At 40.1% G+C, this 18614-nt stretch overlaps 1 protein-coding gene across 5 annotated transcripts in view; it reads right to left on the minus strand.

Annotated features, from left to right (window-relative positions):
• The window catches only part of lrp8 (low density lipoprotein receptor-related protein 8, apolipoprotein e receptor), a 137284-nt gene that overhangs the window by 13205 nt on the left and 105465 nt on the right, over nt 1-18614 (minus strand). For all 5 annotated transcript variants that reach the window (XM_056414663.1, XM_056414662.1, XM_056414661.1 and 2 more), the window contains exons 7-13: nt 18265-18387; nt 16868-16987; nt 13924-14049; nt 10360-10531; nt 7965-8189; nt 6859-6977; nt 4133-4272 (exon numbers count right to left, since the gene is read on the minus strand). In XM_056414663.1, coding sequence (XP_056270638.1) covers nt 4133-4272; nt 6859-6977; nt 7965-8189; nt 10360-10531; nt 13924-14049; nt 16868-16987; nt 18265-18387 — 1025 coding nt within the window. The remainder of the gene's footprint in view (nt 1-4132; nt 4273-6858; nt 6978-7964; nt 8190-10359; nt 10532-13923; nt 14050-16867; nt 16988-18264; nt 18388-18614) is intronic.

Genomic DNA, 18614 nt, shown 5'->3' on the forward strand with positions numbered 1-18614 from the left:
GCCACAATATCCATGACATGACTTTACGGTTCATCATGTAAAAGTCCCTTGTGTAAAAAAACAGTTCTTCCCAATTCTCTTTCGTGACATCACGACAGCATCACAAAAACACGCCGCACAAGTGGAAATAGTTCACTAGGTTTCCATGACACCTGCAGATCCATCTCAGCATCAATTAAGAAAGACACAATATATATATGAGAGCGAGGGAAAACTCATAGGCGTTGTTGAGATCACGGGAAAGTAAAAAAGAAAAGAAGGATGAAGACACAATTGAGGGATTGAGTGTGAGGCAGAAAGATGGAACAGCAATGAGGCTTTTGTTCGTGTTTTTTAAGGCTGAGGTTGTGTTAACAGTTATACGGTCTTGTTAAAGGGCAACGACCTTGGGGCCAAGCCACAGATTTGTCTGGTGTTTGTATATATATATATATATTTGTGTATCTGTGCTGTAATTCACACTCTCTATTTGTGCTGCGTTATCAGCGGATTTAACCTTTCTCTCACCTTTACCCTTTCCATCTTTTCACTCAGCTCTCTATTGCTCCGTCTCCCCCTCGCTCACATTCAGATAACCTTTACCTGTATGACCGTCGAGCGTGAAACAATGTCAGACAAATATCAGCCGTGTTGATAAAACGATACTCAAATCTATCATTCCATCTCTCCCTTTGCCGTTCTGTCTCTGTGGACGTCTCTTTCTTTGTCTCCCCGTCAGTCTCCGCCTCTGGGGGGGTTTTTCTTTGAAATTTCTCTCCCGTGCAATCTCTTCATCCGCCACCTTTTCCTCACATTGAAAGCTTAAAAACGGCATCACGAGACCTGAAAAGGTCATTGTTCTGCCTCGTACGGTAAATGTGTGTCTTGCACACAAGGGCTCTCCTGGACTATTGCATCACTTCAGTCAAGAGCCGTCTGGGTTGTCAAGGACGACACCAAATGAAGTCTTCTTCGGGTCGAAGGGAGAACAGCCGTTGATGATTTTGTCATATTTTGTCCCAGAAGAACTCAACTTCCTGACAAACGCTGGGCCTATTTTGTCTGTGAGTGACACATCTGCCTGAAAACTAGAAGTGAAAGCTCACACAAAGCCAACCCACTCAACTTTTCAAGCCTTTGATCGTTTTGGGTTCGATTTGCATTTCTGTTTTGTACCAGCGCCCAACTTGTGCAACAAATAAGGTAGAGATGGTGTTTTGAATCTGTGTAGGACTCAAATGATGCGAGGAAAAATGTTTGTGTTCATCTCGACAAAGCTGCAGAAGAGTATTAAAGCCTTTGCACACTCATGCTACACCCACACAGGTGTTTTCTCAGTTTGTTTAGTCGCTGATAAGACCTCTTATCTGGACTTAACTGACATGTTCCTCACAATTACACTACTTCAGTCTCAATATCCACTTCCACTGACATAGATTTAATGCATTCCTATGTGACTGATGAATTAAAGAAGGTTAAAATAATGACATTGGAAAATCATTCATTAAAAAAAAAATTCTGCTCATTCTAAATTAAGTTTGCTGAACTTTGACAGACAAATTCATGCGTCGTAGCCGATGAGCCGTGTAGCACACATTCACATTTATTTAACCTGCAGTGTCAGAGGACAAACTGTTACACAAGAGAGCAAATGGTTGGCTTGTTTTCATGGGGCAAGGAAAGCTTTTGAATAAACGTGTGAACGTCTTGTCTGACCGGCAACAAGCTCATGAGTTAGCCAACTGACCGCAAGCTAGCTTGATACCTTGGAGACTTATATTTTCCCTGCTTGAGTAACTTGTGATTGAGAAAGCTGGTAAACTGAACACTGGAGAATATAAAAGGTGTTGCGACGACTAGTGCTAGCCTAGCTGGGCCGGCTAGCTTGCTAACCATTAGCTCCAAGCAGTCCTGCGAGAAGTCACCGTGTCACGTTTCTGGCCCCACCTACTAACATTTTCCTCAGAAGGATGGACAACTGTAGTTTAGGTGATGTTGCATAATAATATAAAAGATGTTTTGATGACTAGTGCTAGCCTAGCTGGGCCGGCTAGCTTGCTAACCGTTAGCTCCAAGCAGTCCTGCGAGAAGTCACCGTGTCACGTTTCTGGCCCCACCAACTTTGCAGTCTTTGCGGCATGACCGCCGCTTTAATTTTCTAACAGTTTGATTGTAACTGTACTTTAGGTGAGGTTGTATAATTCCCAACCTAGCTCCGCCCACTTTAAACCGCAGCAGGGGTCTAATCAAATAGAATAAATGAAAGCACCTGTGAAACCTGAATTAAATCCTCCTACTGTGTGTTGAGTTGAAGATAAAAAGGACACATTTCCGCCGCTGTTTTTCTTTCTTGCTTCATTGCCTACATTTCCATTCCCAAACTCGTCTCATCTTCTCCTCTAAGAGGGGATAAAAAAAAAGTAAGAGAAGTAATGCAATGATACTAAAGCCGGAGAAAGAGAAAGCATTACTCTCCGCATGCCTCTGCCATCTACACGTAAGAAATACACAGATACACAAACTATGCGTCTTTCCTCCGCGGTGTTAAGAACATTTAGTACAACCGAATTGATGTGAAGTTTGAGGATGATATGCGGGATTGACTAACATTCACTGTGTATCATTCAGCGACACGAAGGGCCATGAAACACACTTTAAAACTCACGATTGTGAAACCTCATATCTGACACATAATCCCTTTGAGTGGTGATTTAAAGCATATCCATGAAAGCACGAGATGAAATATTCAAATCAATCTTTATTCATAATAATTGCTCTGAACTGTCATATGATTGTTACGTGTTATTTGTCTTTTCTTCCCACTTTAATGCAAAGTATTATTGGGTAATGTAACTTTCTTTGTTGACACTGAACACATCTTATATCTGGCATGCAACTTGAGAATAGTTTTGAAATTTTTTCTCGCTAGTCCAGTATCAAAATAGGCGATTTATTTTCTTGTCAGTCAACTAATCGAACTTGAAACCCTCAAAAAAAAGTCAAAAGTCTGTATGCATCTGCTAAATTACTTTTACCTTTCCGAGTCAGAATGTGGTCAAAAACGGCTCAAATGGTAGCGCCGTTTATAATTTCATCATCCTTGTGTCAATAAATGCATGAATGGTCTCACACAGACCCAGACTCTGAGTCAAAAGACACAAACTACATTCAAAAGATAAATACGGTGCAGTGTTTCAGTTCACAACTCAAATTCCCAAAGAAACAAAACTTCCCATTATCGGTCTGTTGGGCAGGAAGACAATCAGCTGCGCCGCTGAAGGAATTTTAATTTGCTCTGTATCCTATAACCAGACGAGAAAAGAGCCGATGGCAATTAATCTCCAGGGATGAACTTTCACAGCCGACCCCGAAAACGTTGGTTTCCTTCCTCTTTTTTTTTTTCTTCTTTTTTTTTTGCAGGCACACTCAGCTGGACATGATGGATGTCCTCTCTTCCCGTTGCTTCTCATCATCTCAGTGTGTGCAGGAAAGAGAGGAAAGAGGAATGGAGAAAGCACTTCCTCCTCCTCCTCCTCCTCCTCCTCTTCCTCCTGGCACTGCTCTACTCTCCCGCTTCTCTTTTTCACCTTCCACATCATCTATACTTGATGGGCTCTAACTGAGTGACTCAGTCCTGCCTGAATAAATAAACCCAGGATAGTTTCATCGATTGCGGCGCTCTATTGTGACTCGTCGGCTGCTTTAAAAGATGATTCCTTCTGTGTGTTTATCTTTCTACGAAAAAACATCACCAGCTCTCGTTTTGTTCTCGGTCAATCTCTCTGACAAGGTAGACAGCCGAAATATGAAAACATGTGGTTAAAAAAACGCAAAAACGCAAAAAACATAAGTCCGATGCTTTGAATTTTTCTCAACGAAAATCTATAAAATAAGCTGCTGGAATGTGAATCAACAAACAAAAATATAGACGAAGGAAATTCCTTTTCTTTCTCTAATGAAAGGTCTGTTGAGAGGACAACGTCCCGTTAGCAACGTCCCGTTAGAAACGTCCCGTTAGCAACGTCCCGTTAGCCCATGTCCCGTTAGCAACATTTGCATCCGTAGTCCCTAGTGAGGTAAGCTTTACTTCTTTTGCAAAAAGAACAACGAGCATGCTGGGAGATTAAAAGACGGCCATTGGGTCGGACTGTACCTCGAACACAGTGAGGGCGAAGGGGTGACCCAGGTGGCGCTGGGAGGACAGCAGCACTTTGCGGTTGTCCCCGTTCAGATCCACACTGGACAGCAGGTGCAGCTTGGAGTCCACCCAGTAGAGACGCCTATTCGACAAGTCTGGAGAGACAGAGAGAGAGAGAGAGAGAGAGAGAGAACAAGACCAAGGAGGGGAGAGATGGAGCAAGAGAGGTCATTGCATGAGAAAAGGCCGAAGGGTGAGAGGTATATGAATGTAATGGCTCGGTAGCCGCGCACCATCAATCTTCTCTGACGTGACGGCTGAGGCCCCGCGCTCAGAGAACACAGATGTGATTGTAATATTGTCGGTTGAATTCTTTGCGGGGGTTGTGGGGGGGAATATATATATATATACGTGCCCTTGAGCAAATTGATTAGTCTTGCTGGAGTTACGTTAAAAGGAGCACTTTGCTGTTTTTCCAATTCTATTGCCTCCAAAGTGCTTTTCTTTCTTTCTTTCTTTCTTTCTTTCTCGCTACATTTTTGCACTCTTGCTTTAAGACCCCTGAGTAACGCTGTGGTTGATGTATATGAACATTTAGATTATAGATTCCATCAAGTTAAAAAAGGGACATAATCCAAGTATGACTTTGCTTTTTATCCGGTGTTTATTCAGCATCTGAATTAAATACAAATGAAACATTCTCGCTGTGCTTAAAAAAGGTTAATACACTTTTTTCTCTCAATAATTAATCTGTGTAACCCTCAGGTGAAACTTGATGAGAATATTGTTTTTCCTTTCTTGGACAAACATTTCAGATTTGCAATATTGGGAGTGACAACACTGTATCCTTCCTTTAAAGTATCACAACAACTTTTAAAAAAGCAAGAGTATGTGATATTATTACTTACAGCGTCAGAAATACAGGAGGGCAAAGGGCGAAACTGCCCCTAAGAAATATAATTTTGCCCCTGATATCAATAGGAGAGGCGCAAAAAAAGCCCCATAATTTCGATAATTTACTAGCGTTTTGTTTTTGTTCTTTTTGTGTCTGGTCCAGTTGTATTGCCTGCACAAGGTAGGTAAAAATAAATCAATAAATATAATTTGGAATTATGAAAAAGAAAGAAAGTTGTAAGTGTTAATAGTTGTTTTAAAAACTTTAATAAAAGAATAAACACAAATAAATAAGAAAATTAAATATGATTGTCTGATTTTTGTTTTATGTTTGCTTAAAATATCTAAGAAAACACTTTGAATCGGTAGACTACTGCCCAAGTCGTATTATTGTTATTTTTATGATAATTGCTCATATACTTGAACAAAGGTTAAATATTATTTCACGTTTAAAAAAAGTGCCGCCAATTTCTTTTTAAAAGCCCCTGGATTTCAGTCAGTGGGGGAAAAAATTGCCCCCTAAAAAATATGTGCATTTCCTACCCTGATTACTTACTTATGGACTTATTATTACATATCACGTAAAAGGCAAGTCAGCCGACTAAAACCTGAAACCAAAAAAAGATGCGATTCAACATCATCCTCTAAAAAGAGCAGACGCAAACACAGCTATTATTCTTCAATCACGACTTCACCTCTCCCGACTCTCTTCAGACAATCAGCTGTTTTAGTTCGCCGCTCGCTGTATGAAATCAATAGCCGCGGGAACAAAAATAATCTCTCACCGCGAGTCTGGCCAACTCTCTCATGCGACCCTACTCTAAAAGAAATAATTTGTTTTCATACAGATGTAGTGACACCTCAATTCCACGGAGTGCGGAGACTATTTCTTCTCTTTTTCTCCTCGGGCGGCTGAGGAGAAATTGGCTGGTGCCGTGGAGGGAGATGAAAGGCATGATGGGAGATATATTGATTATTAATTCGTCCTTGTGTGTTCGCCGGCTTGATTGATGAGAGCCAGACGCAAACTGAGCTCGACCAATAAGAGCTACTTACGGGGTTGCAGCGCCCCTGGAGTACTGCATTTTAGTTCTTTAACCGCACCGCAACTTTTATTCTATTTCTTGCTTTCTTTGGTTAAAAAGATTATTTATTTGGTTCTAATGGAAGAAAACAGTGACCTTTTTATTGACCGGCATATGTGGTTGTTTACTCATGTTTGTTTGTTTTCAGCCTTGAGAAACCACCCGTTTTCGTACCAGCGGTTGCTTTTACGTTCTTCATTTTTTTAAAGGAGTTGAAAATCAGTCTTTACGTTAGATCGGCCTTTTCCACCTTCATTTGCATATTTCTTGTTGTGGCAGCGGGGTATGGTTAAGCACAGCTGCAGAGTGGATGGAGTGTGTGTGTGTGTGTGTGTGTGGGGGGGTTCAGGGAATGGTGCCGAGACGAGGTCTAATCGGCATCAGCTGGTGGTGATGGTCAATCAGCCCCAACTGTGGTTAATCTGTCTGTGTGTGTTTGTTTGTGTGTGCGTATCTCTTCCCAATAAAGCGCAGTGGTAACCGAGTCGCGGTAGAAGGAGCTCGGGCCAGAGGTCTCATCCGATCGGCAGTATTACAAGTCCAATAAAAGGTCCGATACTCACGGGATAACAGAGAAATCTGTTACACCTGTGGGGTGTTTAAGTCAATTGTGAACCCTGAAAGAATGGTGCCAGTTTTTTTGAGAATCAAGGTATCAAAGAGAAATTGTGATTCTGGTATACTCTGTATCTGATTCCCCCTTTCCCTTCTGATCCTGTCTTTCCCAATGAGCCTGGCGTGTCCTCCGCCCCTCCTCCTTACCCAGGGTGATTCCATTGGGCCACTCGATGTGTTCGGACACCAGAACCTGTCGGTCCACTCCGTTCATACCAGCCTTCTCAATTTTGGCCTGACCTCCCCAGTCCGACCAGTACATGAAGCTGCGGGGGAAAAAAGAGACGTTCGGTACCAACCGGTTAGACGTGAAGGTCGACAAATTCGGTAAAACAAATGAAATATGCAACGTCGCAGTAACTCATGTGTGAGGAAAATCCACACGATGTCCGTGTCTGACTCGGATTTTACTTCTGAAGCAGGCTTTGAAGACTGTGGGTCAGTGGTTAGCAGTCAGTAGTTAGCAGGTCTGTATTTCAATCAAGTTGGTTGATGGTTCAATCCTCGCCCTAGTCGGTGTGTCCTTGAGCAAGACACTTAACCCTGAATTCTTCCCTGTAGCTGAGTCTACGGTGTGTGAATGCAACATGATTGGAAGTCGCTTTGGATAAAGGTATCAGCTCAATGACATGTCATGAAATATATTGTAATCTGCCTTATTGACAGTTATTGATATGATTGACATGTATTTGACATGTGTTAGCCCTGCAGCTGTTCTGGTAGGGTCCCTTGATCCCATCGCCGGTCGGATACGCGTCAAGGAGACTTTGGTCAATCGTTCGGCGAAGGCGGTCCTTCGTCAAACACGGGCCAAAGACGATCCTCAGGAACTAGAGAGGAGCTCATGGGGTCATAGATCCATCCATAGATTGGAGAGTATTAATCTCCTTTCCGGTAAGGGAGGGTCCCATCCCGAAAAACGCAAGTCGCATTGGATATAAGCGCCAGCTAAATGACATGTAATCATGTAATTAAAGGAAAGGACTGTGAGAAACTCAATCTGGTCCTTAAAACTTGGACCACTTTTTAATGTATCTGTGTGTAAAGCTAGTTCTCATTTGCCGTCCAGCTTTGGAGACTTGTGAAAAGAGTCTTTTTGGGGAACTCGAGGCATTGGAGACGAAGATCAAGCGGCAGACAGAGTAAACAGAAGTCACGTCGTATCTCCAAGTCATCGTGAAGCTGCTTCATCTATCGGATTACCAAATACTGTCGGTGCGGTGTGGTCAAAAAGCGCCATTGCACCCGCTCACCCTTGCTGTGGATCCACCGCGATGGCCCGCGGCTCGCTCAACTCGGTGGCGATCAGCACTTTCCTCTTCCGTCCGTCTCCCGTGGCGACGGAGATGCTCTTGTTGCCGGAGTCGGTCCAGTAGATGTTCTTGTGGACCCAGTCCACGGCCAGGCCCTCGGGGGAGTGCAGCGAGTCGACGAGGGTCAGCTGCTGCGACGCGTCGCTCGCCTTGTTGATGTAAGCGCTGTTGAACGGTAGAGAAGACGTGAACAACGTCACGAGATAATCGAGGTCTCCTTTCCTTGTGTAGAAAGACTCGAGTGTGCTATGGGTCTTGGATACCTCGGTGGGGAACAGGAGTTCTTTACTATGTCAGCGGCACTGAAACCCGACACCTCCAAAGCGAAAATCATGGCCTCCCACAAATCATCACCTCCCAGGAAGAAATACGCTTTTCTATCAGCGTCTCTTTAACTGCTTTGGCCATTTTCTCCCTGAAATGTCTTTCTGTCTCTTGTTTTCTCAATCTCTCTCTCTCTCTCACTCTCCATTTTCCTCTTGCTGTCCACTTGTTTCCGTCCAATCGTCTGTCACCGTTTATGTCTTTCTCATTTCCTTTCCTTCCTCAACATCCTGGAGGCGTATGTAGCACGTCATTATCTTCCCTACCCTATATAGATAAAAGACGATATAAGGCAACGTCGTTGGAAGGCGGGGAAATGCAACGTCACAAATTATGGGACGGTCTGCAACAACAAATCGATAAAATCGATTTTAAAAAAATCGATGAAATAGTTGGTAACGAATTTCATTATCGATTCGTTGTGTCGCACGATTATTAAGTCGCGTAGATTTTTGAGTCTAAAAAAGTAAAGCACGGTTTCATGTTTTTTGTTTTCTTATCCAATACATCGACTAATCGGAAAAGATAATCGACAGATTAATCAATTATTAAAATAATCGTTAGTTGCAGCCCTAATTTATACCCCCGTTGTCACATTTTGGTAAAAAACCCGTGCCAGAAATAATAAAGACGTAGAAGTACGGAAGGGAGGAGCAGCTCAACGAAAGGCTGCTGAGGTGGAGACGGATGAGTGAGGAACTTGGAAGCAGCTTGTGTTGTTAATTGGATGATAATGGGGAGGGGGGGGGGGGTACTGCCGTCTTGTGACGGATAATCTGGAGGTGTTTCTCTCGCGTCTCAGGGTTAATAACATGGATCCAACACCTGTCTCACACACACACACACAGCACATTAAAATGAGCTCTGGAGCAAACTGGACACCGATGAAATCCCTTGTGTTATTGGTGCAACAGTTCAATAACATCACTTAGTCAATGACATCCCTTATATCGTCATTTATAGTCAATGGTATCCCTTATATCGTCATTTATAGTCAATGACATCCCTTATATCATCATTTATAGTCAATGACATCACTTATATCGCCATTTATAGTCAATGGTATCCCTTATATAGTAATTTATAGTCAATGACATCACTTATATCGACATTTATAGTCAATGACATCACTTATATCGTCACTCATTGTCAATGATATCCCTTATATCGTCATTTATACTCAATGGTATCCCTTATATCCCTCATAATCTCTTTTTTACAGGCCTAGCGTAGATTCTTGGCTCAAAGGTCCTTAGCATTACGGTCCAAGGTATTCAGCTATTTAAAACGAAATGAAAATTCATACTTGGCGCTTGTGACTTAGCTGTTATGTAACATGTTGCGTCTTTAAGAAGGCAATGGGATCGACACGGTTCTGCCGATGAACTAAAGGAGCAGCGGATGATCTCAAAAAGGTATACCGAGATTTGGATCGCATTTCAGTCCTTCACAAGTACATCATGCAACGCAAAAATGCCTTTCATGCTTTTGGATTTTAAAAATACCGATTTGTTTCCGATGTATGAAAGGTACACAACCGAGAACAGATCCACTCGTTGCCATGTAAACGTTTTTTGTTGCTTGTGCTGCTTCCAAAGACGGGTTCGTCATGAGGAACAAGTCCACTCGCCCGTCTCTCCGTCAGAAGCCCTTGAGCAGACGTGGCCGTGCGTGTGGATGCAGATGAGTAATAGTGGTGATTATTGAGGCAGTGGCATTAGAGAGAGCATATGGCTCAGCTGAGATGAGAGGAAGCTCCTCCCACAACTTGGGGGTGTATTGTGTGCACGTGTTACATGTGTGTGAAGGACGAATTGTTCCACCTGTCACTGACAGAGGACACACACCTGTCTCACTTCCAGGAGTGTGGCCTAGATGGATGTATAGAGGACAGGTGGCGCACACACACACACACACAATGACAAAACAAGGAAACAGCCATATTCAATACACATGCACTTTTCATCTCACGTGTGTGTGTGTGTGTGTGTGTGTGTGTGTGTGTGCATACCTGTATATTTTGCGATGGTACAGATCGCACCAGAACATCTTGTTGGTGGCCACGTCCACATCCAGGGCCACGGCGTTCTTCAGCGTGGGAACCACCTGTGTGTACTCGCTCTTCAGCAGGTCGATGCGGCGGATCTCGTGGCGGTTGGTGAACATCAGGTACGGACTCTTTCCTGAGGAAGAGGAAGAGGAAGAGGAAATACATTTATGATCGCGATCACGTTTGATAGCTCACGAAGAAGAACCATTTGATAGGATTCATTTACAACTTGACGTGAGCAAACTTGGTGACAGATTGGTCACAAATCCCAAGAGATGTGTTGATCGTTGGCTGTTAAACTACCAGTGCAACCACAAAAAAAATTATATTCTATTTTATTTATATCTATTTTTTGATTTGGAAATATTGACAGTTACATCATTTGAACTAATCTTTTAAGTATTCATCTCACAACCAACTCATATATATATATATATATATATAAATATATATATATTTATATGTATATATTTAAAAAATATATATATTTATATTTAAAAATATATATAAATATATATATATATATAATTAATTTGTATGCTTACCGGCATACGGTGGAAACAACAAACACACTCACAAATCCTTCAGATTTACATCAATATCGTTCAAACTGTAATCAAATTATTTCGTTTACTTTAGCTCAACCCTCTCTCTCTGTCCTACTTATATATATTATAAGCGAGTTATATAAGCCTTTATTATTGTTATGATGGACTGCTAGATCAGTGGTTCTCATAGTGGGGCTACATGTACGTTAAAGCACTCTATGGGGGTACGTGAGATTTTTCCAAAATATATATAAAATAATTATCTATGAAAAAAATCCTTTTAAAAATAGTTATTCAATAAATATTCAATTCAATATTTGTTTTGAGTTCTGATTGCAGCCATACAATTATATTTAATGTTGCATCTTTAATTATACAGTTATGAAATAATAAAAATGTGGACACTTGCAAAACATTTTCTTAAGAAGAAAAAGTGTGTGTGTGTGTGTGTGTGTATTTTGACTGATCAGTCATGACTAAATAATGGTGATAATGAGGAATGACGCAAAAAACAACGTAATTTATCTAGCGGTTGTTTTATTCCTTCATGTTTATGATTTATGTATTCCCATTCCTCTCCTTCACCATCTTGGTCGTGGCCCTGTCCAATTAAATGTGGATCAACTTTAAGATACAGATGACCAAACCAATCGTGAACTCCCACACACACACTCTCTCTCCCTCCCTCTCTCTCTCTCACTCTCTCTCCCTCTCTCTCTCTCTCTCTCTCTCTCTCTCTCTCTCTCTCTCTCTCTCTCTCTCTCTCTCTCCCTCTCTCTCTTACCCACAATATTAAAAACCCAAGATGACGACTCAGCGAGTGGCATCCCACCCATAATGATGTAAACACAAAAACAATGAATGCAATTAGTGTAGAGTGAGCCACACACACACACACACACACACATAAAAAAAACACCTGCATTAAATGCACTCTCGTCACGCTGGACAACGCCGGTACTGCACCTCTTCTTTTTTTTTGTAACAAAATTCAACAAACAAGTAAATAAAAAATAAAAAACCCACTGAACTCGAGGGTGACGTCGTGTTTCCGCCGTGCGCCTCTCAGAAGAAAAGCACAAATAACAAGACCTCAACTTCAATAAACCACGTGCCACGTCCCACCAAAGAGGGCGTCGCTCCACCCTGAAGCTCCTCCCTCCTCCCGTCTGCTGTCCCGACGCTGATGAGACTCCTCGGAAGGAAAGAAACAACTGCGTGTTCGAATGCGTGACCGCGCACACGTGCGATGGAGGTGAGATACGAGGCCAGCAGGGCGGCGTCAGCTCCTCAAACATCTCCGTTTATGGTTTGTGCCTCCGAATAAATAACCTTCAAAGTTAACGATAATCCTGGCACACTTCCTGCCGTCCGTCCATTTATCTGTGTTCCTCCTGCTCCTCTTTTCTAATAAATGGTTGTTTGCGTTGCTTAACGGTTAATAAAGATTCACACGGGGAGGCAGGAAGTAATCCATTATGTATGCCACTTAAGCTCCGAGGGAGGGCCCCGGCTCCCTGCTTTAAACTCTCGTTGACGGGCCGGTTCCGCCGGTAACGACTCCACCGCTGAGCGATGGCGGCCGTCGCCGGCAACGCTCCTTCTTCTCTCTCTTGTCCCACGGAAAAGTTCATTTGCTGTGGGATGCAAAATCAGTTCAAGGTCGATTCACCGTGTAAATGTGAAGTCTCACTGGCAGAGAGGTCGTTTCCTGTAGAATAATAGCGGAGATAAAAACACCGGTGATAGTCGTTCACTCCTCTTGAGGTCAGTTACGGCTTCTTCTTCTTCTTCTCCTCCTCCTCCTCTTCCTCTTTTTCCTCCTCCTCCTCCTCCTCCATAGGTTCTTTGAATAACTATTTCAGGAAAAGGTTCTTTCAAGAACCCTAGTTTGAAAGGTTCTTTGTGGAACCAGAAATGGTGCCTTAAAGAACCATTTTGTAAGATTCTTTGAGACACATTTAAACATTCTTTTAAGAACTCTTGTAGGAAATGGTTCTTTAAAGAACCCTGGTTTGAAAGGTTCTTCAAGGAACCGGAAATTGTGCCTTAAAGAACCATTTTTTAAGGTTCTTTGAGGCACCTTTATAGGTTCTTTAAATAACTATTTAAGAAAGTGGTTCTTTAAAGAACCCTGGTTTGAAAGGTTCTTCAAGGAACCCGGAAATGGTGCCTTAAAGAACCATTTTTTAAGGTTCTTTGAGATGCCTTAATATGTTCTTTAAATAACTATTTAAGAAAGTGGTTCTTTAAAGAACCCTGGTTTGAAAGGTTCTTCAAGGAACCCGGAAATGGTGCCTTAAAGAACCATTTTGTAAGGTTCTTTGAGACGCCTTAATATGTTCTTTAAATAACTATTTAAGAAAGTGGTTCTTTAAAGAACCCTGGTTTGAAAGGTTCTTCAAGGAACCGGAAATGGTGCCTTAAAGAACCATTTTTTAAGGTTCTTTGAGACACCTTTATAGGTTCTTTAAATAACTATTTAAGAAAGTGGTTCTTTAAAGAAAACTGGTTTGAAAGGTTCTTTGTGGAACCAGAAATGGTTCTTTTCTGGCATCACTCTGAAGAACCATTTTCGGCTCCAGATGGTACCTTAATCTTTCTGTGTGTAGGAGGCAGGACTTCTCTGCACATTTAAATTGTCCCTAACAGAAAACAGTTGTTATCGGTCAAAGACAATATTTGATTTTTATTCACGCCGTCGCTCAGAGTGTTTACCTCGGCCAATCAGAGGGAAGGACCCGCACTCCAGAGAGAGAGAGAGGAGGCGACTTGGCTGCAAACTTTTTCATTTCGTGAGGATTGCAGGAAAAAAGGTGGCAAATATTTATCCTTGCACGGCAGCCTCTCGTTTCCCAGAATGCCGCAGGGTGAGAATAGTGTGGGACGCGGCGCGTCCGAGTACAGTGTGTGTCTTTACCTGAGCAAATGGGTGAAGGGTATGTGTGTGTGTGTGTGTGTGTGTGTGTGAACTCACCCACAGCCTTGCAGGTCTTGGAGGCGGGGTCCATCTCGTAGCCTTCGTAGCATTCACACTTGTGATCCCCTTTGTAGTTGATGCAGATCTGACTGCAGGCGTCCGGGTTCTCGCATTCGTCGATGTCTGTCGAGATAACCGGCATGAAGACAATCAATCAATCAATCAATCAATCAAACTTTATTTCAGATTCAAAGTCCACATAGTACAGATCAAAAGAACGTCTTTTATGTACATTTTATCCAACTATATATATATTTATCCAACATATATATTTATATATAAATAAATAAATATACATATGTAAATATATATATATACATATATATATATGTATATATATACAGGACTGTCTCAGAAAATTAGAATATTGTGATGAAGTTCTTTATTTTCTGTAATGCAATTAAAAAAACAAAAATGTCATGCATTCTGGATTCATTACAAATCAACTGAAATATTGCAAGCCTTTTATTCTGATTTATTGCTGATTATGGCTTACAGCTTAAGAAAACTCAAATATCCTATCTCTAAATATTAGAATATCATGAAAAAGTATACTAGTAGGGTATTAAACAAATCACTTGAATTGTCTAATTAACTCGAAACACCTGCAAGGGTTTCCTGAGCCTTGACAAACACTCAGCTGTTATAAATCTTTTTTTACTTGGTCTGAGGAAATATTAAAATTTTATGAGATAGGATTTTAGAGTTTTCTTAAGCTGTAAGCCATAATCAGCTATATTAAAAGAATAAAAGGCTTGCAATATTTCAGTTGATTTGTAATGAATCCAGAATGCATGACATTTTTGTCTTTTTAATTGCATTACAGAAAATAAAGAACTTTATCACAATATTCTAATTTTCTGAGACAGTCCTGTATATATTTGTATAAATATATATATATACAAAAATAAATATAAATATATATAAATATAAATAAATATATATGTATATACAGTATATGAAAATATATATATTTATAAAAAAATATATCATCGTTTGAACATGTATTCACGCTTGTTACTTGTCAATTGTGTAATTGTAAGAAAACAATTTCAATTGAATATAGATGGATCATTATTGTGCATTATTATGTAATTTCCACCACTTATTTAAATATTATTCTTTATTGTACTGTTTTTCAGTCAAATGAGGGACCTGGGGGTTAGAAATATTCCATCGGACTCGTCTTTATATGAATATTGTGTCGACAGTTTATTTCACCTGATACTCAGTCACAGGGTGGTGCATCTAAACAACTTAAACCAAATAAATGAACAGCGCAACACTTTAGGAAGTGGCTTGTTTGCCAGCATCCCCAAAAACTCGATGAGAATATCAATAACAATTTGATCTCTCGGAGATCAGGATTCGGGATGTGGTTAAAGCTGAGCACCGAGACGGAGAGCGGGAGGAACTGCTTCCCTGCTACGTCTGAAGTCAAACAAATCACTTTAAACTGCTTTAAAGCCGACGTAGTGATGCTCCGTGTCTTATGTCGTTCATTTAACTTGAGTAGGAGCAGGAATGCTAAAATCTGCCCATGTGATTTCAGTCGGTTACATCATCTGAACTTTTCTTTTAAGTATTCATCTCACAACCACCTGATACACACATATATATATATATATATATATATAGAGAGAGATAAATATATATACAGGACTGTCTCAGAAAATTAGAATATTGTGATAAAGTTCTTTATTTTCTGTAATGCAATTAAAAAAACAAAAATGTCATGCATTCTGGATTCATTACAAATCAACTGAAATATTGCAAGCCTTTTATTCTTTTAATATTGCTGATTATGGCTTACAGCTTAAGAAAACTCTAAAATCCTATCTCATAAAATTTTAATATTTCCTCAGACCAAGTAAAAAAAAAGATTTATAACAGCTGAGTGTTTGTCAAGGCTCAGGAAACCCTTGCAGGTGTTTGAGTTAATTAGACAATTCAAGTGATTTGTTTAATACCCTACTAGTATACTTTTCATGATATTCTAATATTTAGAGATAGGATATTTGAGTTTTCTTAAGCTGTAAGCCATAATCAGCAATATTAAAAGAATAAAAGGCTTGCAATATTTCAGTTGATTTGTAATGAATCCAGAATGCATGACATTTTTGTTTTTTGAATTGCATTACAGAAAATAAAGAACTTCATCACAATATTCTAATTTTCTGAGACAGTCCTGTACATATATAAATATATATATAAATATATACATATATCAAAATAAATATATACACATATATACATATATAAATAAATATATATAAATATATACATATATCTAAATAAATATATGCATAACTATAAATGAATATATACACACATATATATATATGTGTGAGCTCCCGGTAGGCCACTTCACAACCAAACTGAACTTGGTCACTCAGCAGTTTATCACTTTATCACTCTACCACTACCTGGTGCAACAACATGTGCAATATGCTGAAGTACTTTTTGTTTATATACTTTGTTTATATATATATATATACTTTTTATTCAGTCTGTACATATATTCTACTGTTTTTAATGCTTATTATATTCTACTGATGTTTTCTTTTTTAATGCTTATTATATTACTTGTTTCTATTTTATTATTCGTTTATCAGTGAGCTATACTACTGTGATCCTGTAATTTCCCCACTGAGGGACTAATAAAGGAATATCTTATCTTATCTTATCTTATGTATATATATATATGTATATATATATACATATAAATATATATGTATATATATAACAATAAATAAATATATATATATATATATATAAATATACACGTATATATAAAAATATACTGTATATATATATATTATATATATAAATAAATATAAATATATATTCGCTCTCTCAAACAACTCGTGCAGATTCTCCGTTCAACGCTGCGGCTGGCGAGCAGAAAGCAACGTTTTGCACAGCTTCTTTATTTTCTCACCTCCACAAGTCTTCTTGTCCAGGAGTTTATACCCGGAGGGACAGTCACACTCGTAACCGATGATGCGGTCCCTGCAGATGTGGGAGCAGCCGCCATTGTTGTCGGCACACTCATTCAGGCCTGAGAGAGAGAGAGACAGAGAGAGAGGGAAGAAAAGAAGAAGAGGTGAATATCAAATAACTCAAAACATATCCAGCAGCTGGATAAAACATCCCATAAAGTACGTCTCTGTATACACATCGAATTTCCATAAAAATAAAAATAAGCTTAAAGGCAAAAGAAGTGTGCACAATGTGTGTGTGTGTGTGTGTGTGTGTGTACAGTGTATCCATGGGCCTGCTAGTGTGTGTGTCCGTGGCCTATAGGCTCAGTCGGAGCCAGCTGGATCATTCTAACGCCGTCCTCCATCCTTTCGTCTCGTTCTCCCCGTTCGCTCATTTGTTTTCCTTCTTATGTTTTTTTTGTATATTTGAGAACAGATTGGACTCCTTTATGCTTCCTTTATGCTTCCTTTATGTCCTTTTTTCCTTTTTCTGCACCTCCTTCTCTATTCCCATTTTCTTTCAACTGCCCTCCGGGGAGAGTGGAGAGAAATGGCTACTGAAAAACTTTAAGCCGGGACTTCATTACCGGCGCACATTAAAGATTTAAGCTTAAGAGTAAAGAGACATAACAGAGTTCATAAAAATAATAATAATTTACATTTTGTGGGAACCTGCCTCCATTTCTTTCATTTGTTTCTCATGATGATTTGAGAGATGTTTGTAAGTTTACTGTACAAAAAGCAAAAACAGGGATTAAAAGAAGATTTATTTCTATTGTATGGATGTAAGACTCGTCAACTCATGATTTCTAAAACTATTTTTTTTAGGGGTATAAGTGTGATTGAAACGTATGTGTGTTTATTCTTTTTCTTTATTTCATATTCATTATCTCATATATTTGATAATAATAATTTAGGAAAGGATTATATAAGCATTTTAGCTTCTACCGAACTTTTCAGTTAAGGTGCGTTCACTGGCAGCACAAAATAAATAATAGCGCCGCGAGTATGAAAGATTGAGCATCTTTCTATTCGAAAATATAAACATTATTTAAAACTCGGGGTGAATGCACATATGAATCAAACACATTTCCATGATTTTTCCAAAACTTTGGGGATTTCTTTTTTTTCCAAGGACTTTTCCAGGCCTGGATGAATATAACAAATGTCCATGACTTTTCCCAAAAATTTAGATTTTTTTTTTGTGGGACTCTTCCAGGCCTTGAAAGAACTTTTTTTTCATTTATTCCATGACTTTTCCAGGTTTTCCATGCCCATACGAACCCTGATGAGTGAGTGTGTGTGTGTGTGTGTGTGTGTGTGTGTGAAGAGGAAACCAGAGACTCATAATTACCACACTCCTTCATGGGCTCGTCGGACCAGTCCTCGCAGTCCTTCACGTTGTCGCACACCTTGCTGACGTCCACACACTCGCCGTTCTTACAGCGAAAGTTCCTCGGGCCGTCGCACTTTGTGACTGCGGAGGAGACACGATGAGCAGAAGGGGTCAGAGGTCAGAGGTCAGGGTTACGCTTCACATCCCTCTCATCCGCGAGAAACGCACAACGTTCAGGTGCTTGAAGTCGATGTTGGAGGCGGAATTCACACCGAAACGCACGACCCACATTCAGATGTACGAGGCTCATTCATCTGTAACCCGTGGCGATGGGGGACCACGAGTGGTAAAAAAAAGAACCCTGGTTT

This window comes from Pseudoliparis swirei, chromosome 5, assembly GCF_029220125.1.
Source record: "Pseudoliparis swirei isolate HS2019 ecotype Mariana Trench chromosome 5, NWPU_hadal_v1, whole genome shotgun sequence".
Classification (NCBI taxonomy): Eukaryota; Metazoa; Chordata; class Actinopteri; order Perciformes; family Liparidae; genus Pseudoliparis; species Pseudoliparis swirei.